Below are 22,646 nucleotides of genomic sequence, written 5' to 3' on the forward strand. Positions count from 1 at the left end.
ACTTAAACTCGAACTGAATCATATCTTTTTCAAAAATGGTTTGCTTGAAAATAAAAACACAGCCCCAAAGTATAAATGACTTTGGCCTCAACCATATTGGCTAGATGCCAGTTTTGGATGAGGATCAAATCTAACCCACAAAATCAATATGAAAATATTTATTGCTTGCAATATTTTCAGTAGAACGGGCAAATTTATAAAAAAAATTGACTTGTTTTGTAATAATAACCTAGCTCGAACCCAAACCTAGGCTGATATATGTGTAAAACCGGATTCACGAACCGAACACTAAAATGTGGCATTGATTTGAACCGTGAACGGAATTACAGCAACTATTTTTGGGTTTGTAGCCCTGGTTCAAACCGATACCTGGCTTTACAGCTGTGGAAAACCAAGTTCACAAATTGAGCACCAAACTGAGGCATTGATTTGAACCGTGAACGGAATCAGCAACTATTTTTGGGTTTGTAGCCCTGGCTCGAACCCAAACCTATGCTGATAGATGTGTAAAACCGGATTCACAAACCGAAAACGAATGATGAGGCATTTATTTGAGCCGTGAACCGAACCACTTACTCTTTTGGGCGCGCAGTCCTGGTTCGAACCGAAACCTAGCTTTACAGCTGTGGACAACCAAGTTCACAAACCGAGCACTAAGATGAGGCATTGATTTGAACCGTGAACCGAACCATCAAAAACGTTTGTTGCGTTTTTGCCAGCCATTAAATAAATACGCATTTAGCATTGGTTTACTTCATGTAAACTTAATTTTATTTCTTTACTTTTTTGCGTATGTGTGTGTGTGTGTGTGTGTGAGTGGGTGTGTCTGCTTGTGAGTGTTTCTTGTTTGTGTTTTCAATTGCTTTTTATGGAAATCGTTGTTGTTTTTATAAATAATTCAAGGTTCATTTACAAAAAGCATTCGAGCTTTGAAGTTATTTGAATTGTAAAATCTGAGTGCGGCTATATGTACATTATTACGTACTATATCCACAGATTTGTTGTTATGATTAAAGATTAAAGAGCAGTGACTTCTTCCGGCGGACTGGGTGGAAATTTAGCGTATTCAGAACGATTCTTGAACGAACTTGAAGCAATAACTACTTATGCGTAGTTGAGGGCTTAAGCGTGCTTTTATATAGGTATTTAGGGTATTCCTTTCTCATAAAAAGAAATGAGTTAGTTAAGTGTGTGCATTAGGAAATAGCATCGATTCAATAGCGTATTCTTTTGTTTCTTTTTTCTTTTTTTTTTGCTCATTTAGTTTTTAGTTTAGCTGAAAGGCGAGCAGTTAAGCTAATATATCGTTAAATATAATAGAAAATAATCGCAGAATAGTTTAAAGCATAGCAATCTGGCCAAATGTCTTAATAGTTAGCTACAGTCTTTCTTAATTAACATAATACACATAACATTGTATATTCGTATATAAACATTATCTATATATATATATATATATATATATATATATATATACTATATATAGTATTTATACAATCAATTAGAGTAGTTCTCAGTTGTGTGCTAGTTTTGAAATCTCATTTGGTTTATATTGTTTGCATTCAACTGAACGTGTCTCTATAAGTAATATCATAACAATTTCATTGTTTTTGGGCTGTTTTTTTTGTTTTCATTTTTGTGGAAGCAGTGTTATTTTTTATAAATTGTATTCAGCTACTTTAACTAGACAGTTTATATGTATGTATGCATATAATATATGTTTATACACACGTTTTAGTTTCCTGTAGCCCCAAAATCAAACTAAAGCACAAGGCATTTTGAAAATGTTTTAAAAAACTTGTTTCTAACAATCAATCAGATGTTTCAATCAATCAGAGCATTTATACGGGACTAATGTACACTGTACATATGTATAAGTATCTTTTTGGTGCGCGCTACAGTGCAAAATATTTGCTCAATTATAAAATTCATTCACAGTTATTCGATTTTATTTAGTTGTTATTTTATTTGTTTTGGTTTTTGATTATCTGACTTGAGGAAATCATAGTTATATATTAACGGATCTGGAGACTGCATTTAATTAATTCATTTAGTTGTTCGCCAGCTTGTTGTCAGCTATTCAAAACTCTTAAAAGTTTTCTAAATTCTCTTTGGTTATTTTGAAAAAAATATTCAAAATAATTATCTTCAGCAAATATGTGATGCACGTACTATGCTTTGTTTTAACAATAATTAACAATAATTCGCTACTTAACTAAAATACACAAGAATTTGTGGTTTCTTTTCTTTCTTTTTTTTTTTTTTGTTTTGTGCATGAGATTTCGATTTGATTTTGCTATTAATAAATCTTTATAATGTCCTTCAATTGAATTTGTATCACAGCAATATATTTGTTATTTTTTATTATGTAAAATACACATGATTAGAAGAAATGTGTGTGTGCGTGTCTGTGTGTGTTTGTGTGTGTGTGTGTGTCTAACCAAAATATGAGCACAAAATGTTGAACATTTCTTTAAACTAATTTTTCGAAAAATTCAAATTGTTAACATATTTAGTTGTATTTCTCTTAATCACGATAAGCTACAAAGTGAGCGCTAGTCTGTTCAGTTATCTCGAAAGAATCTGGAAAAATTGGAACAGAGCAATAATTGTTAAGATCTCAGCACTTGATGAAGCTCACATTTTAGCAGAACGCCTTGACAGTTCACAAAAGAAATTGTTAATAACAATTACATAGATAGTAAATAGTTTTGAATGCGTTTGTCTCGAAGCGTCCTTGAAGCGAATAGCGTTTAGTTTATCAAAAATTGGTATATTCGTGTCGAATGGCAAATGAAACCGAAGGAAATGATTTGCCTATTTTTGCACAAACATAATAAGCTCTACAGAGTATTGTACAAACGTATGTATGTATGTATATTTGGTTAAACCGTAGCCACAATTCAACAACCTAAATAGATCTGTATAGGCGTAGCCATAAAATTGCACTTTGTACTTTCAAATACGTTTGATGGTGGGACCTGTAAAGAATACCGAAACTTTGCGCTTGAACTTTTCCATTGTCGGCTCGAGATCCTCCTCCTCCTCCTCCTCGTCGTAATCATCATCGTCGTCATCATCATTAACAACATTATGGGTATATTGCTGTCCCGTGTGGCCAAAAAGAATGTGGCGCGTAAACGGCTGCATGTTCTTGGTTTCATCGGATTCACTGAAACCGGGATTAAGTATTATATTCGGTATAAGCTCAATGCTGTCCCAACCATCTTGGAGATCTACACAGGCCGCATAGCATGACATAGAGTTGGGATAAATATCAGATCAGAAAGAAACAGAGTAAGAGCGAATAGGAAAAGGATAGACAGATAGATAGATAGATAGAAAGATAGAGATAGAAATTTGGAAAGGGAATTCAGATAAATAGAGAGAGAGTAGAACGAAAAAACAGCATTAGGTATCATTTGATAACAATTACATTACCTTTTGTATTGATTATATTTTAAATGTATTTTTTTGTTAACTATGTGTGTGTGTGTGTGTGTGTGTGGCTGTAAAGCGTGCTCAGCAATTGACAAGCGAGCAACGCGGCGTATGCTTAATTTGTGTATTTGTTTGTATATTCAAATCAAGGCTTAAATGTGTGTGAGTATCTCAGTGTGTGTGTTTGTGTGTGTGCAATTTTAAACACATACATAACATATGTATCTAACAATAAGCACATAACTCAAAACAATACAAGACTATAGAATATTCGGATAAATGTATTTGTCTTTCTTCATAAGGATTGAAACATTTAACTTGCGTGCCAAAACAAAAGCACATAAAATGGAATTAAATTACTACTTATGTAAATATATATGAATATACATATATATATATATATATATATATAGTATATGTACTATATAATTGATTACATTCAGTTTACAACATCGATTAACGCTATGTTTAGCTAACATTTGATTATTGGTTACACATTTAAATTCATTTGAAATTCAACAACAAAACACGACAACAACAAAGCAGGAAAGCATAAATCATATAATGTCACCGATCTTATCACACCCCAGTTTCCTATATTGCAATATAGGTAATAATTTGTATTTCTTTTTCATTTCATTTGCTCGTTTACTTTTGGTCACGATTTAAAGCTTTTATATTTATTATAATCGTATATTTTCTTTTTGACTTTTTTGCACTTGCTTTCAAATCCTATGCTAAAAGTCGTTCAGTGCATAATACTAGAGTCCTACTTAGAGTTATTGAGTGCGCATTGAGAGTGTGTATAAGCTATCACAGTTGTGCCTAAAAGTTTGGTCGCTTTAATATTTGAGGTTCTTGCGAAGAGACGGCATTAGAATTATCTTAATCCATATTGGAAAACAGTTTTTGGAAGTGTATATATATATATCATATTCTTTATCGAGTATACATATGTTGGAGATCATCTAATAACAAAGCACGAATCTAAAAACAATTCGCTGGAAAAGTTTTTTATTTCAGAAAGCAAAAATTTGTTCATTCTTCTATCGAAGCTACATATGTTAGCTGTTAAAAGAGTTCAATTTAATATTTGATTTTTAACCTCTTGTCAACTGAATGCTAAAACGTTTTAAAAATAACATTTAGTTTCTCTATTGCAATGCGATTATAACATCTGCCTGTCAAATATTTAACATCTAGCTTAGAGAATTGTTCTGCGCTGGCAGCTAAAATGATGTGAATTAGACATGAAGCTAAGTTTAACTCAAAAGCTGCGCATAAATAAAAACATATTCAAATGTTATTATAGTTCGCTAAATACCCTAAATTATATACTTAAAATATATGTGTGTGTATTCAGCTAACCTATAATATATGTTTATGAGTAAGCAAATAAAAATCTTTGATTCTCAATCAGGTCCATTCGGCTTTTATGTACATACATGTTCTGCGAATCGACAAACATTTTGTTAAGTGGTCAAAAGTGCTTTGCTTTTAATGATATTTATTATAAGTAGCTGCCAAGTTTATATGTCACTTCGCATGGCTTTTCTTCAGCAGTGTTTTTTTTTTCTGGTATATGTATATATTCTTTTTTGAATAAGCATCAAACGAACCACACACTAAAAAGGCGAACACATAATCTACATTTAAACACCAACAACGACAATAACAATATGCATATATTTTTAAAAAATAAATAAAATTAAAAAAACAGCGGGCAAACGAAACAAATATGCATTAACGAAAAAAATCCCAAAATGGACCCCACGCGCTATATGCATATAACATTTTTACTGATTTATTTTATACAATTTGATGCATTTCATATTTATACATATTTAACTGGACTGTGCTGTACAGTGTATGGGGCCCATTAAAAAGCATTCGATATTTGTTAATCTCGAACATTTACAACACTGGCAATGACAATGGCAAGCATCATGTGCGTTGCAACAAGTTGCATTCGAATCAGCAATTGCTGTTGCAGTTGCAGTTGCAGTTGCAGTTGCATTTCGTTTCTTGGCTAAATTACTAGCAACAATAACAAGAACATTATATAATATCCAAATCATAATTCCTTCAAATAAGTATGTACGCGTGTATGTTTGTATGTATGTACAAAGTATGTGAACAATAAATGTGTTTAATTGTTTGCTGTTCGTAATTATGATTTGGAATACGTTATTGTTATTGTTGTCGGTGAATTTTCTGTACCCATTTGCGTTGATTGATAGCACTCCTTAGAGAGCACAATACAGAGTCCAATGGCTAATATCACAAGTGTTCCCAGCACTATACTGACGGCGACTATCCAAATGCGTGGATCGAAATTATCTAAGTCGGGTTTTATAAGGCGTATGAGATCTGGACGGTCGTCGAGCATTTTGTAGATAGATAAGAAAAAGAGAGATGACAACAAAATTACCAGATACATGGATACGTAACCAATAAGAAATAATATAGTTCTATCTGGAATAATACGACAATTTAAGTTACACAAAACTAACGTCACGCCATGCAGGATATGCCTCTCACTGTGCATGTGATGGCAACCCTGCGTTCAGCGTACAGTTGACACCAAAAATATATATGTATATGTAAATATCAATTTCTACACACAGATGGTACAATAGATGTGGATTAGATACGACAGCAAGAAAACTATCGAATGTTTTACCTAGCTATAACTATGATAATCAGATTTAACACTAGTCGTAGCCCAATTGGGAATTGGGAATTGAAACTGGCATGATTTGTAATTGTCTGCTTACCCTCCTCCTTGGTCTCTGGCAATGTTGTCACATTGGTGGTGACCACCTCACCGCTGCCCAGCTCATTGTTGGCCCATATACGAAACTCGTATGTGGTGTTGGGCGCCAGGCGATAGACCTCCATTTGACGCTGCGCCTCGGAAGTGATTATGTAGCGGAAATGATTCTTGTGAAATTGTTGTCCCCCCAATTTGTTTTTATACAGAGATTGGGGGATGGGCGATGGGCGCCTCCTACTCACCACATTGGGCGCTATATTGATGGGATCCATGCGAATCCATTCGTGCTCGTAGCTGGCATTCGCCGGCGGCGTGCGGTACGAGACATTGCGATATTCGGCCGTAAAGCTGCGCACAGGATAGCCACCGGATTGAGTCTTATTGAAGCGCCAAATCAGAAAGCCCAGTATGGTGGAGGCCTTGAAATAAAGCTGCGACACCGGGCCAGGTGTGGTGCGCACCGTCAGCTTGATACGTTGATAAGCCTGATACGCCTGCTCCACCACCTCCACCTCCTCTGCATTCGGCTCTTGCTCCTCCCCCTGTTCCACTGCCAGGGTTTGCTGCTGCTGCTGCTGCGATGAGGTAGTTGCTGCTGTTGCTGGGATTGCTGCTCCTGCTGTGGATGTTGCTCTTGTTGTTGTCACTGGCAGCGTCGCAAAGCAAACATAGATGCCGCCATCCGAGGTACTCACATTACGCAACACCAATATACGACCCGTCTACGAAATGAAGGTGCTCATCAAAACCAATTACCAAATCTTAATTGTTCTATAAAGCAAAAAACAGAAATACTGTGCGAAGAGACCTAGTCACCAGTAGCCTGACGATGCCTCTTAAATTGTGAAGGTAATAGATTCACATACTCGTTTGCATTCCAAGTTTCAAGGCCCTAACTTCAAGCCATAACAGACGGATGGACAGCAAGACGGAAATTAAACAAAAGCCATTTACTCTCCTTAAATTATGCGAACAGAATATGGAAGACCATAGCAAATACACTTTTCATCTCATATTAATTATGTATTATTTATAAAATGAACCCGAAAATAAACTGGGTTTCGGCTAAATATATATTCATCCGCCCAGCAATAGTCGGATCCTGTGCAAGGCTTTGGTCTAAATGCAACTCGCGGTAATTTGACCTGACCTAACCTAACCTAACCTAACCTACCCTAACCTAACCTAACATAACATTGCCTAGCCTAACATAACCTAACATAACCCAACATAACATAACATAACATAGCAAAATATGACCTAAAATAACATAACCTAACAAAACCCAACATAACCTAACACAGCCCAACGTAACCTTACCTAGCCCAACATAACCCAACATAACCCAACATAACCCAACATAACATAACATAACATAACCCAGCATAACCTAAGATAACATAACATAACATAACCCAACATAACCCAACAAATCCTAACTAAACCTATGCACCATTGAATACAATGCTTCATACACATAAAACATTAATGTTTAAATTACCTTACCTGTATTATTGTGCTATTGCTGCCGTGTTCCATAACCCACATAATATTGCCTTGTGCTATGCAGGGTATGCTAACATTTCCGCCTTTATCTGTCGCATATTCGTTGTACTTGATGGTGATACTGAGCACCGTTAGCACTGCAAAATAATATATAAATAGATTGAAAAGAGCAGGCATTTAAATATGGCACATTATTGATACTTATATGAAAATTATAAATACCAAAAGATTATAAAATCTACTTAGAATCTATCTCTATATTTAAAGCTGTTTCTCCTGACTGACAGACTGATTGACTGATTGATGATCAACTCACTGTTGAAAGTCCATACTAAATCCACTCGCAAGTGTGGAAAATAGGTGGAAAAAGTTTGTATACAATATTTTAATTCACCCCGTTGGTAAAATTCAAAGTTTTCTTTGAAAATCTAAATGCAACGTGTTTCTTTACTGCAACTGGCGGAAAATTGATGAAAACTTTCAATTGCAACATTTGGAAGAAATCTTTTTAAATTATTGAGATATATCCACGGTAGAAAAATAAGTGGAAAAGTGAACAAATTAAAAAAAAGCAATGTATAATATATAAAAGTATTAATGTGTTTGGTACTTGAAAACATTTTGAGGATATTATTTTCATTGGGTATTGCTATAAGATATCAGAAAGTCGAGGGGGAATGCACTCCATCGACTCAATCGGCAAGCGCAATCTGAAGCCACTACGATTAATTAGCCAGATATAGCATATTTATAGATATATATCTATATGTATTTATTTATAAGCAGGTGCTAACACTGCTCCGACAAAGTTCAGTTAGGTGAATCATGGCCAGCCGCACGGAGCACTTCCTGGCCGCCTACTTTCGGCTGCTGGCGCTGACGTGCAGCTCACAGAAGCGGGCGGTCCAGCGGCTGCTGAGCGGCTACCTGGCGCTGAACCTGGGCGATATGGTGATACAGTTTTGGCATTACTTCGGCAACGGCTGGCAGATGAACAACTTCCAGCAGCCGCGGCGGCAGCAGTTCAATGCCTATGCAAAGATCATCGATGCCATGAGCGTGGCCTATCTGCTGGCCCATATGCTGATGGTGCTGCAGGCGCTTCTGCTGCGGAATCGGGAGCGCAGGCTGCTGGCCCAGCTGCCGACAGTGGTACCGCCGTCCACACTGATCAATGTGCGCCTCCATGCGACGCTGGAGTGCGTCCTAATCGGCTGTGCCCTGACAATGGGCACCTATCAGTCGCTGCAAAGCCGTCAGCTGCTGCCCAACTTGCGCTACTTCTACACCACGCAGGCGGTTCGGGCACGTTATCTGCAGATGGCACTGCTCGTTGTCCGGCTGGATGGGCAGCTGCTGGCACTGGAGCAGCAGCTGGTGAGGGGACGAGGCTCCAGTGTGGAGCTGCGTGCCAGATATGCGCATATTGTGCGCCTGGCGCACCAGCTCTCCCGCCTCTATGGGCTCTCCGTGCTGATGATGAACGTGCTCTGCATTGGCGACTTTATTGTGGTGTGCTATGCCTATATTATACTCTGGCAGCTGACCAACATGAATCTCAGCTGGCTGCTGCTCTGGCAGACCATATATGTGGTGCTGCCCACGCTGATCAAGATCTGTACCCTGTGCGCCGTCTGCGATAAGTGTGCCAAGCGCGTAAGTTTCCTGTCTAGCCATAATCATAATCATACCCAATATAAACTCTGCATCTGCTCTGCCCGCAGTCGCAGCAGCTTTTGGTCGTGATCAGCGGCGCTTGGCGCCAGGAGACGGCAACGAGACCCGGACTCACACGCACCCAAACCGATGAATTCTCTCTGCAGATTATGCAGAATTCCGTGCAGTTCGATGTCTGCGGCATGTACCATCTGAGTCTGAAGACCATGGCTGGGGTAGGCCACAGCTTAAGCCTTGGCTGTCTGTTCACCAGAGTTCACTGTACTTCACTGCTTGCAGATGTTTCTATTCATACTCAACACGCTGGTCACCTTCCTCCAGTTCGTGCAGCTCACCAAGCAGCAGAGCAGCTAATATGAATTCGCAGATGCCGGAACCCGATTTGGCTTACTTCAGTTGCAACTTTAGACGGGATTTTCGATTTGTCGTCAGAAGTATTTGCAGGCAGGTAATGCCCCTAATGTCTATGTAAACGTAAAGCTTTATTAAAGTCAAGGCTGGGAAGCCAACGAAAGTTATCATGATTCGGTTTAGGTTCAAAACAAGGCCTGGCCTTAAGGGTTCGATTTGTAAAGCTCGTTTCATATATACGTAAGCCCAAGGTTTGGTTCGTCACTTCAATTTATTATATATTAAATTATTTATATTTTAAACAAGTTAATTGTTCATATATAGTGGACTAATATATATATGTATATATACACATAAATATATATAATATTCAGATATTCCACAGTTCTAATATACTTTGGCAGCAAAATAAATAAACGCCAAATGTGCAAATATCTGCAGTCTATATTTTAAACAACTAATTAAGTAAAAGCAATAAACAAACAAAAATTATTAGAAACAATAATGTAATGTTTTGTAGCTTGGGATTTGAATTCTCTTGGGATTTCAAATACACAACGAATGCAGGCCATGCAATTTGTTTGACAGCTGTCAAAGTTTAAATTAATTGAAAACAAAAGACGATTTAAAATAAATAAACTCGCATATTCGTATAGATATGGGCAGCTGCCCAAGGCTCGCAAAAATTGACAACTGGATAAAACATTTCAAGCGATTACAGAAAAAATGTTGCCTGCTGCGGCACTTTGTCAATTGGGACATTATGTCATTTTACACATTGAATCGCCCAAATCGATTAACAGAAACAACAAAACAAAAACATGGTCAGTATGGTCAACCAGGCATTCCCAGCGGACAGCAGCAACAAAAAGATTGTAGAACTTTATCTGACGAACGGATGGACATTGAAAAAAGCGGTTTGTTTATTCTTTATCGCTTTTGGGTAGAGCATATAAAAATCCATCACATTTTATTTAATTATGCTTTATCAGATTACATTTAAAGCCCAATTAGATTTAAGCAAGCTCCACAAGCCGGTTCGAACCCAATTTATTTCTTAAGCAAAAATCGTTGGCAGACGAACCGAAGGCCGAACCAAAACCAAATCAAATTAAAGAACTTATGAGTTAGACTCAATTTTGGGTACAGATCACATTTTAGCCCATATCTTGTTTAAAAAAACACGCAAGGCTTGCAGTATTTTCAGCACAACGGGCAATTGTTAATTAAAAATGCAATTCTTTCATTTAAAAGTGGAAAATATATGTGAAACTGAGGTTTGAACCAACGCCTTGGTTCGAGGATGAGCAAAACCAGCTTTAATCGCACCCAAAGGCAGAATTGCTGGGATTTAAATTGAAAACTATAAAATTGAGTGTCCGATTTTGGTAAACTAAACTGTCTTCAGCAGATTTGATTCTTAAGCTAAATCTTTTACGGCCGTCAGTTTGCAGAGCTTTAAATCGAAATGCAAAGCAAGAAAATAACTGAGTTACGCATAGTTTTGCCAGCCACAATTGTCACAGTCAGAGCTCGTCATTTCGAGTACATTTCAGTCACGTTTCCAGGTCTCTGTCTCTGGGCATTCAAAGCAATTGACAAATGCCAGGCTACGCCCTGTGGGTGTGTGTGTGTACGTGTGTGTGTGTGTATGTGGTTTTATTAGCCCACACAGTAAAAGGACTGTGGGAAAAGGACATATCAGCATGCATCATTTAACTAAGGAAGACTGCACACGTACCAAAAATTTTATGTTTATTAAAATAAACACAAAATAGAAAAATGCAGCACTCAGCAAAATAGTCCACGTTAAACATAGTAGGAAATAACAGGGAGAAATGTTTAACAAATTCCTAAAAGAGGTTCTTGTATTCTTTAATTCAACTTATATAGAGTACATTTGTTTTTCTTGGAGTGTATTTAGAATCAGTCGGGCAAATGTGGCTGCTGTTCTAATGATTGAAAGTTCGTTCAATCAATTAGTCAGTCGCTCAATCATTCAGTCAGTTGTGCCTGGCAAACATAATGTTGATAAAGCAGCGCACAGACAACGAACAGATACGAGTTTGATCTGCATAGTAATAAGAACTTTGAAATGTTTGATATGCATATGCACCCAGATAGGGGCGAAAGGGCAAACACACACCAACAAACACACACAGATGCGCACACACACACACACGCGCCCAAATGAAACTTGTGTCAAGCTGGGTCCGAGTCGGGATATCAGGCTTAGCGCCAGATAAGAGCAACTCCTGCTCCGCTGCAGTTGGTTAAAGCAAAAAGGGTGACACACCCATTCACACACATACACACTCACACACACACATGCCATTATGCAATGTATTGTTATGCGGCGCTTGAAAGTATGCAATGGAAACTTTATATCGGCCCGTGCGGCTGACGTCACTTAATTGATTTCAACGGGCTAGCCCAGAACTTTATAGAAATCGAACTAAGTTCAATTCGGTCTATTTAAAACTCAGCAAATGGGTGGAATATCTAGCTAATTCTCTAGTTGCTCATATATGATATACTTATTCGATATGTTAATATAATGTTGAATTGAACAGAAAGTGGGAGGCAATATATGGTTATATATCTTTAGAGGGTATCATTAATATGTATGAAAATAAAATGAAAATAAAATATATAATAATAAAAAAACTATGAAATTGTGATCTGCTGGTATTATCAACATTGTATAAAAATAATATTTATTTTAAGTTTTATCATAATTAATATTTTTTTATAATTTATTTTATTTTAAACAGAGATTTTGTTGAATTTACCCATATTTTGACGATCTAAAAGCCAAAACTAGCTATGAAATAGCCAAATGGCAGCACTATGCACATGCAAGGGCGAGCTCAAAGAAACAACGTAGAAACAACATGTACTCAAGCGTTTAATCATGACCCAAAGCCGGCCAAAGTCAAAAAGTTATTTATGAAATGTTTTGCTCTCAGCATACCCTGTGCGAGCATTGAACAAGGGGGATCCACGTTCGAAACCCAGAGTTGCCAGAGCTATTCAAAACTTTGATTGTTTTGTAACTATTACCCAATTAAAATTATGATAAAAGTTTAAACGTCACTTAATACTATTATCAAAGTTTCTCTCTCTGGCAAAGTGAAGGGTATTTTGCAGCTCGGCTGGGCGAAGGCTTTTGTGTGCTCTGCTCATAACGTGAAAGCGCAATCGAAATGTTTTCTTTTTCGCTATTTTTGTAATATTTTTGTTTTTTCATTTGGCTTTCGTTGGAATTCAATGAAAACTTCGGCACGGTCACGTCCCAGTCGTTTCAATGTTTTTCCACGGCTCTTGGGCTCAGAGAGTCCAGTTGCATTTGTTGGCCACAATGTTGTTAACCAATTGACAGAACATTTGGGTTGTTTGGCTTTCCGCCTGGACTCATCTCAATTGCATTCGTTGTTTCTTTGCATTTTGCATTTATAGCGCACGAGAGTGACCCGGTCGAGTGGGCACTACAAGATACCCTGTAGACAAGTAGAAACTAGTCTTGAAGGGAATTCAAAGATTCCCAAGTGAGTAAATATTAAATATTTTATTTGTGATGCTAAAAGAAAGAAAAAAGTTGACTCGAACCAAGATCAGGAGCGAACCAAAAACATTTGTTTACTTTGCTTGCCATGACTTATACCCTTTTTGGCCCATTCGCACGAGTGCAGGGTATGCAAAGTTTTCGATAGCAGCGTAAAATAAACAAACATTATTATTTTAAAGGCAAACGAGCATTTTGAATTTGTATAAAAATGCTTTGGTACTCAAATTGTTCAGACCAGAATGTTTTCTTTCTGTCGTAATTGCTCTCAAAATAAACGCAAGGCAAACGAAATCGTAAACGATCTTAGAATTGTTTTCGATTTAAGATTTTTGTTGACCCGCTTGTCCAAAGGGCATTTGAAAAAGTAACTGACTTGATGCCAGAAATGCACCAACTACAAAAATTGAGGCAATTTGGCAGATGCCCGGCACTGATTCTGTTGTTGCCCACAACAATGCCAACTCGGCAACAGAACGAACAATAACAATAGCAATAAAAACACAGCTGCTAGGCACTTTCTCTCTCTCTCTCTCTCTCTCGCACTCGCTCTGGGCCCCGTCAACAAAGCAGCGAAGCAGCAAAATGGCAGAATTAATTAAAATTCATAATTAGTTGCAGTTGCACAGTCGCCGGCGGCAACGAGGTCACGACAGCAGCTAATCCGGCACCACAGCGGTACGCTGTCAGGATGCCAAATCACCAGACGCGGAGCAACTGCAGCAGTTATGAGGGTTGGAGAAAGGGTTGGCGAGGCTCCATCCCTCGTTAGCGACAGGGGACAAACATTAATTCTCATTTAACGCTTAATTTTGTTGTCGCCGCAAGTTAACTAAACAAATGTTCCTCAGCCTGGTGTACGGGGCGTATGCGTAATGTTATTGTGCCTGTTATATTGGACGGTTGCATGGGGCGTATGCGTAATGTTATTGTGTCTGTTATATTGAGATTTTTTACAAAGTCAAGTGATATAGAGAGAGGGAGCTTAAGAAAGCGAGACTGAGATGTGGCGAGAAAATGTAAGAGACAAGGGAAATTTGACTATAAGAACGTTAAAATCTGTGAGATGTAGTTGAAGTCATGAGAATTGCATAGAAAGGCGACGTTTAATTACGTCATGTTCAATTCTACCGAGCCAGGTGAAGTTAATTGACAAGCTGCACCCGACTAAAAGGTACCCTGTAACCAGCTGAAGCCCAAGACGAAGTTTTTTATTTAACATTTGCACCTTGATCTGCGGAGGGAGTTTTTGCACTTGGCTATTAAACAGAAGGACCTTCTGATACCAAATATGCCTCCTTCTGTCTGTTACATACATAGGCACAAGCTTACAATGCCCCTTTTACTTGCTTTCAATGGGTATAGCCTATAAAAACAACAGCTATAAATATACCCTCAAGACGATGAAGTCTTAACCTTGCGCCCACTCAATGCCATTGAAAAGAAAATCAATGCAATATCATAAGCCCATTGGCATGTGAGTCGCCAACTGCGTGTGTGTGGTGTGTGTGGTGTGAGTGTGTGCGTGTGTGAGTTTGTGTGTTCATGTAAAGAACAAAGAGTGCTTGATATTTGACATCTAACCTTTTGCGTTTGGCATTGAAATTTGGCTCTAGTGGCTGCCACAAAAATAGCCAGGCTCAAATTGTAGCCTGTTCTCGTATTGTTGTTGTTGGGGGCGGGTTAAGAGCTAATTGCACTTTGTTTTGTTGCATGCCCCCCTTTGAAATGGCGGCCATGTGTGGCTGGGGACGGCATAAGAACACGTCAACAAAGAAGTCAACATAGCCACAACCAAGCCACAAAACCCATTGACAGCTAACGAAACAGAGGCAACATCCACGAGGCATGCAACCACCTCAGCCACCCAACTAGGCAGGCAGCAGGCAGCTGGCATTCAACCACACAATGGCTTTCTAACAGCTGGATTCGCGCAAATGCCCGATCTGTGTGATGGGGCAACTGCCTCTGGCTCTGGCAGTTTGCTCTCTTATGTGCTGCATGCAATTGTTGCTTCCAGCCAGACAAAAGCCAAGTTCATGCATAAATATGAATCGGATGAGCATAATAACCAGCCAACATATAATGTCACACGCGCAGCACAGGATGCCGGATATCTGCCATCATAGCACAAATGTGTGGCACAGATCCAGAGAACTGAGTTGATCACATAAAGGGTTGCAAATGGTCTGCTTTAAAGTTTATTAGGCAATCGGAAACGTAACTTAACTACTTGTTCTGCAACCATGTCTATCATAGTATCTTGCAAAATTTGAAAGGTAGTTTAAGATAAACTAAGGCTCTCACAAATAGTTATAGTACACTTTAAATACATATAATCCTTAAGGGTTTGTTAGCATTTCTTAGCTTCGTTAGTGCATTTTTCAATTATATATGCGATGATACCCTAAATCTGGAAAGTATATATTTGAATTAAACGTTCTTGGTTCTGCTGTCTTTATAAAGTTTTTGAATGCGTCAAATGCGAGCGTGCAGAATTCTATCTCTTCTATCCTTTCTACCTTTCATTCTGGATTTAATACCTTTATATTTGTCTCATATAACAATCATGACAAACAAATATTTTCGGCTATCCAAGCTTTTCAGCGCATTTTGAAATACAATAATTCAAATTATTATAAATTAAATATTTTCATTTATTTTATTTATTGAAATTACTTTAAAAATTTCAAATACTAAACTTATTATTAGCGCAATGTCTCAGCCTTAAGATAATATTATGAACAAGCAAAAGAAAAATATGGGTTTGAACCAACACCCTTTTTTTTAAAGATTCCATTAAGTTGTTTTTGGAAAGCTGTTCTGCCAATCAAATCAGCTTAAAGTTTTGGTTTAAAATAAAAATTGAACCCTTTCAATTCAAATCCCTTTTGCGATTTATGGATAGAATCCACGTAAATAAAGCTTGCAATTAGAAGGCAAATGTAGATAGACTCTGAACTAGTATTGAGCCCGCCCAATAGCGTTTAAACTTGGCCAGCCCATCTATTGCATTTAAGTAAAAAACCGAGACAAAACAACACACAGAATGTAAAACTGAATATAATTTGGGTTTTTGTTGCTCTTGCGTTTACTTTCACTATCTACCATCCATTAACTGTCATTGGGCTAAAACAGGGGCTGCGGCCAGGTCGTATGCACACTAATTAAGGATGCGGCAGTAGCTGCCAAAGTTCCAAGACAAACGTAAACATTGAAAATGCTGGCGAAATTGAATGGGAGCGCACTCATCCTGTTCGCGTTGGCGCGATTCTTCATTTATTCATTCTTGGCTGGGCAAGGAACTTTTTAATTAAAAGTAAACGCTGCGGCTATTAGATGACCGCGAACAGGACTAAAGCGATAATAAAAAAAAAAAAGGAATGAAGGAAATAAGTTGTGCCACGTTTGGGGCAGCAATTGCAGAAGATTTGTGGGACGTCAGCTGTCGTGCTGCCACGCCCCAACGCCCAGTTGCTCGGGCACGCGATTCGCGATTCAATGCAGGGCCAACAGCTACGTCAACAAGAGGGACCAAAGGGCCAAAGGAACAGCAGAACGACTCAAGGATTTATACGCAATTTGCATGCAAATCGAGCTGTAGCTTCGAGTAAAACAAATGGCCTCTGGGTCCGGGTCCGGGTTCGGGTTCGGGTGCGGGTCCGGTTCCGGGTCCTCGGCTGGGTAGGATTACGGTGCACAGTTTATTTAGCTGGACTTAGGAGTAGTCGACCCAGATTTATTGCCCAACAGCAATAACAAAAGCCCGCGCAATGCCATCAAATTGATGTTAATTTAACGCCAAGTTAAATGGCAGAAGAAGAAAACAACTGCGATAATACGCGCATGTTTCAACCGTAGCCTATTAATAAAAGCAAAACTCATGGGTTAGTTTCTCAACAGAAGTCGAAGCAACTTAAGGAAAAATCAATATGCAACTCACAGTTACTTAATTCGCAACAAATTGCAATAAAAAGGACACCAATTCTTTACAAAATGCTCGACGGGAGTATACCCTAAAGTCTAAGACCCAACTATGGGTAAATATATGTATGAGAAGCCAAACAGGCTATTTATCCGACTTGGGCTTCTATCAATTTCAAGACTTAGAAAACCACGTCTTAAAATATATTTTATCATAACATAGTTAACGATTCGATTGGATAAAAATATATCATAAATAAACTTATATCAATACGCAACTCCACCAAATGAGAGCGTCTTTTATATAATACCATCATAGGATGTTCACGTTGAGATGCAAATCTCTCCATGTTAGTTATATTTAAATATTATAAAATATAAATGTATATATAAGCTGACATTGCCTAGCTACTACGCCTAGCTAAACTGTTATTCTAGGAAATTCCAACTTATATTTCCACCTATTTTTCGGCAGTTGAAGTGAATTTCGCCAAATCTCTCAATTCTTTGCATATTTCGTAGAGTTGTGTACAAGGTATTTACCAGTCGAGTATTTGGCAATTTCGGTTTAATTAAGCCCATTTTTGTGATTATGATAAGTGTTGAATCCCAAAATAAATATGCAGAGGTCACTTCTTTGCAACTTAATTAATGGAAACGGCATAATAATTAATAGGTCACATTTGCAGGCAGGATATTTATAGCCTTGTTTTTCTCTCTTTCTCTGTCTTTATTACTTGTCAAGCTGAACAAGATAAACAACTCCCAAGGCGCATCGGAATGGGACTCTGTGAGTGCTTCGGCCGAATCGCAGCCAAATTGGGTCAGTTCTACACAGAAAGCCGTGTGTTGAGCGAGCCCTTGGGCCTTTTGGCCAAAACCCAAAGCTGATTATTAATTATGAAAGCCGTTGATATGTAGTCAGGCATAGGCAGCGGCATGTGTTGCCAGGTGCATAGGCAGGGAGGCGTAACTATGGCAGAGGTAACTGCTGCTTGCACGGCCTACACGGCGTATGAGCAACAAATGCGATATTTCCATGAAATATTTGATCGATTTGCCAGCATTGGTAATTTTTCAACACTCTTTATTTGGGTTTTGCCTTGCAGATGGCATTACAATATACTCGAGAAGTGTGTTACACATAGAAGCGGGTATAGAGTCTATATATTCTTGATCAGTATCAACAGACAAGTCGATATCTGCCCGTCTGCAACTTTGCATAACTTCGTCTTTTTATTGCAGACTGTACATATATCGGAATCTGAACAACCGGATCACTGCATTATAAAGCTATCATAGGAACAATAGGTCCAAATTTAAGTGCTAGTATATAACTTATTTGTTTTACAAGATATCTCGGCCAGACTCGGGATCTTATCAATCTTATTAACATCGAACTGCTATATTATATAGCTGACATAGGAATGATCGGTCGAAACTCAAATCAAGTATTACTATTCTCCCTACACATATGCATATCAATATCGGACCACTATATCTTTTGGCTACCATAGGAACAATCGGTAGAAAATTAAGTACTTATATGAAAATACTTGTTTATTTATCAGGATATCTTAAGCAAAATTGCTCCCTACATACATGCAAAATCTTGTCAACATCGGACCACTATATAATATAGCTGCCATAGAAATGATCGGTCGAAAAGCTATGAAAAGCTTATTTTATTTAAAATATCTGAAATTTTATTAATAACTAACGAATATATCATATTTTGCCGATAGGAACGATTGGTCGAAAATAAAGATTTCAGATGATTTTGTATTTCAAACTTGACTTCCAACTTTCTAATAAGCAAATCAGCTCCTATATGTCATATAAAGGAAGAATCCTTGGAAATCAATGTATTTGGATGAACAACCTTCTGGGTCATATATGTGGTCTGCAAGGGTATTGAATGCTTGGCGTGGCCGAAGATAATCGTTCTTTCTGCTGCAGATTATATAAAGATGCGACAGGCAAGTTGAGCGTATTATTCCGTTTATCCTTACCTTGGGTGAAAAATAATAAATTGAACGATGACAGCGCTAGCACGGAGCTGGATGTGGAAGACATGCTTCCATATTACACTTTACATAAGCGTCCGTGCACGAGCCGCGTTGCCGGCTGAAAATCAGCAATCGGTAATAAAATAAATAGAAAACAAAAAGTGAAAGCAAAAATAACAAAAACAAATACAACAAACGGTAACTCGGGCCAACAGCGGGGGCAGCGGCAGGGCAGAGGAAGACGCGCCAAAGGCTGACACACGGCTTGGCGCGTCGCTTGCTGTTGTTTCTGTTTCCGTTTCAGTTGTTGTAGTTGTTGTCGCGCCTTTTGACGTAACTTCCACTTCGCCACTGGGCGAATTCAACATTCAGCAACAGACACACACACACATATACAAAAAAAAATTGCTTTGAATCAATTAAACAAATGACAAAACAAAAAAAAAAACAAAGAAACAAACAAACAACAACGAAAACGTAAAGGAAGAAATAAACGTTTTTGTTGCTTTTGGCCTTTCAGTGCGTTCAACTTGTGCTTTACAACGGGACTCTATGGTTGTTAATATGTATATTTGTTGTTATTGTTTTTATTATTAATGCTGTTTCAGTTGTTGCTATTGCTGTTGCTCGTGTTGTTGTTTGTGGCTGCGCGGCACGGGCGTCCGTTGCTTTCGAGTTACGTTGCTCGACTAAACTGCTGGCTGCTTAGCCTCGTGGCCGCGACTTTAGCTTCGGCCTAGAGACCCATCGCCAAAATGCGAATCCGAATGCGAATGCGAATGTGAGCATGTGAATGTGAGCGTGTGTATGTGAGCATGTATGGGTGCCTAGTGTCCTATGGGCAGCACTCCTTTTTGACACTCACGCGCATGCCGCTAGCTACGCTATGGACGTGCGCCCCTGTATGTGTGTGTGTGTGAGTGATTGTGGCGGGGGGTGTGGAGGTGCTGCTGGGGCGATTGCCTGGCCTTAGTTGCCAAAACATCTGCTGCTGTTGTTGTTTTTTTTGTGACTGTGGAAATTCGCAAACATCGCGTGGCTCGATCCATGCCAGAAAATTTTGCAGCTCCCTAACTTTCAGGCGAACTCGATCATTTCTAGTCCCAGTTCTTGACGTTATTATTTATTTTCACTATGCAGACAGTTTCTAGCCAAGATTCGAAGTTCTTTCCGCACAAACGTTCACAAAAACACACACACACGCGGTTGTGCTTCTGCCACTGTGAGAAACGCAGTGTGTAAACTACACGAGAGCTTTAATGGCAAATTTGATATGAGGATAAGCTGCTCAGAAAGACTAATCTGAAAACCGATACTTATCGATTTCGAAGAATTTACTTGATTACACAATGAAGTTTCAAATGTAAGACTCTAGATGTTATGGTCCCTGAGACGGACAGACAAACAGACACCGACGTACGGCTAGGCAGAGTGACATGTCCATGACCTTGACTAAATCGACTCGACTATTGATGCTATACATATATTTGGACTATATCAATTTGGATATATGCTTAGATATAGAACAGTATATATAATTGAATATATCATATGGAGCCGACGGTGCGTTCTTCTGTATATTACATGTACATAAGTCTTTTATTTTTTACTGTACCAGAGCCCATTCACAAAACACTTCCGTCTTTTCTCAACTCTGCTCAACACTGTCAAGCTAGTGATGTGTAAATAGCTAAGATCATTTACAGCTTAATAGACCCTTATACAGTACTGGATGTACCAGTCTGAACCATGGTAATACAAATTCTAAATATTAACCAACTACCCTTCTTTACCATGTTCAATGGGTTTTTTTCTTATCCGAAAATGCATCTTAACAGATCTTCAAAAATCAAATTCAAAATGTTCAATCCCGTTAATATGATTGACAAACACAATAAAAAAAAAAGGTGTTTATATAAGTACTAGCGGGTATAACCCGGCCTTGCCCGTGGCACGTATGTAATAAAATCAAAAAAGCGTTGAAAATGATTTTGAAACTGATCGGACGGGAATCAAACAACTTTTGTGCAAATCGGAAAACTCTTAAAATTCACCAAAAAAAATCTTAAAATGCATTTTCCACCGAAGGAGTTTAGATTTTGCGAGAAATGTGAAACACGTCTCTAATGGTTTTTCTTATAGATCTTTGGAAATAAATTTGAACACAAAACGTCATCCACCAAATATTCGACCCCCATTTGCACCAAGGAGGGATGGATTTTTCAAAAATTGTGAAACACCCCTCAAATGAATTTGAACATAGATCTTTGAAAATGAGTTTGGGGCCGATCGGATGGTAAACAAAAACTTTCATACAACCGTTTTCCGTCAATTTACTACTGTTGCGGGTGGAATTTCCCAATTCGCTGAAATACGTATTCATTAAGTTCTTATGGAGAGCTTTGAAAATAAGCTTAGAACAAATCGGACATAACTTAAAACTTCGCCCAAAAAATCTTTAAATCGCATTCGCCCCGAAGAAGTTTGAATTCTGCGAAAAGTGAGAAACACGTCTCAAATGATTTTTCATATAGATCACTGGAAATGAATTTGAGCGCGAAACGTCACCCACCAAATCTTTGACCTCCATTTCCACCAAGAAGGAATGGGTTTTCCGAAAAGTGCGAAACACCCCTCAAATGAATTTGAACAAAGATCTTTGAAAATAAGTTTGGGGCCGATCGGATGGTAAACAAAAAAGTTACATACAAACGTTTTTCGCGATTTTTCCACACTTGCGAGTGGAATTTCCCGAAACCCCGTCTTAACGTGCACCTACATCACATAAGGTAACTACAATGAAAATTTCAGCTTCCTAGCTCTTACGGTTTGGGCTGTGCGTTGATCACCAATCAGGCAGTCAGTCAGTCAGTCAGTCAGGACAAACAGTTTTATATATAGAGATTACAGCCGAAATTCTAAAATTGTATGATTCTGTAATGAAATCAATCTTCAAGTACGGCTTATACCAGCTTGGCAAAGATTTGTAAACGTATTCTATGCATTAGATCATAGATATATGTGATATGTGTATAAGTGATTGGATAGCATATTATACATACGGATAATGACATATAATATGTTGGCCATGAGTATAAGCTGGGCCTTTAAGGTGGTAGGTAGTATTAGTTCAAAACAGTTTATACTGTGTTAAAAAACACTTCGAACACTTTCAATAACATGTTAACTATGGCTTGAAAAGCCATTTTTAAACGTGATTAAAGGCTGTTAAATTAAATGAAATCACGTTCAAATTCTGTATAAAACGTTTTAATAAACATATGAGTTATTCTTAATCAAGTTATATAACTTATCAGTCTTACGATCGTTTCGTTTTTGTTGAAAATTATTCAACTTCCAAATTGCTTTGTTTATCTTCTTCTCGATATTCAACGTA

General features: G+C 38.1%; 2 protein-coding genes across 6 annotated transcripts; one reads left to right on the plus strand and one right to left on the minus strand.

The window, feature by feature from the left end:
• Window positions 1-743: 743 nt before the first annotated feature.
• LOC135427304 (uncharacterized) lies at window positions 744-19,924 on the minus strand. Of its 5 annotated transcripts, none has more exons than XM_064680743.1 (7): window positions 19,791-19,924; window positions 19,253-19,367; window positions 7,724-7,860; window positions 6,460-6,939; window positions 6,219-6,348; window positions 5,662-5,811; window positions 744-3,236 (listed from the first exon to the last, which is right to left on the minus strand). In XM_064680743.1, exons 2-7 carry the CDS (start codon window positions 19,314-19,316, stop codon window positions 2,959-2,961), a joined length of 1,239 nt encoding a protein of 412 aa, XP_064536813.1. In that variant the 5' UTR covers window positions 19,317-19,367; window positions 19,791-19,924; the 3' UTR covers window positions 744-2,958. The 5 variants fall into 5 exon arrangements, with proteins under 5 accessions (XP_064536813.1, XP_064536814.1, XP_064536812.1 ...); XM_064680744.1 differs by lacking the exon at window positions 19,791-19,924 and adding an exon at window positions 19,440-19,649; XM_064680742.1 differs by lacking the exon at window positions 19,791-19,924 and having other exon boundaries at window positions 19,253-19,648.
• On the plus strand, window positions 8,549-9,754 carry Gr9a (Gustatory receptor 9a). Its single transcript, XM_064681063.1, has 3 exons — window positions 8,549-9,379; window positions 9,448-9,615; window positions 9,680-9,754. Exons 1-3 carry the CDS (start codon window positions 8,549-8,551, stop codon window positions 9,752-9,754), a joined length of 1,074 nt encoding a protein of 357 aa, XP_064537133.1.
• Window positions 19,925-22,646: the final 2,722 nt, after the last annotated feature.

This window comes from Drosophila montana, unplaced genomic scaffold, assembly GCF_035044405.1.
Source record: "Drosophila montana isolate Dmon_TW-CO22-7 unplaced genomic scaffold, ASM3504440v1 contig_2178_1, whole genome shotgun sequence".
Taxonomy (NCBI): Eukaryota; Metazoa; Arthropoda; class Insecta; order Diptera; family Drosophilidae; genus Drosophila; species Drosophila montana.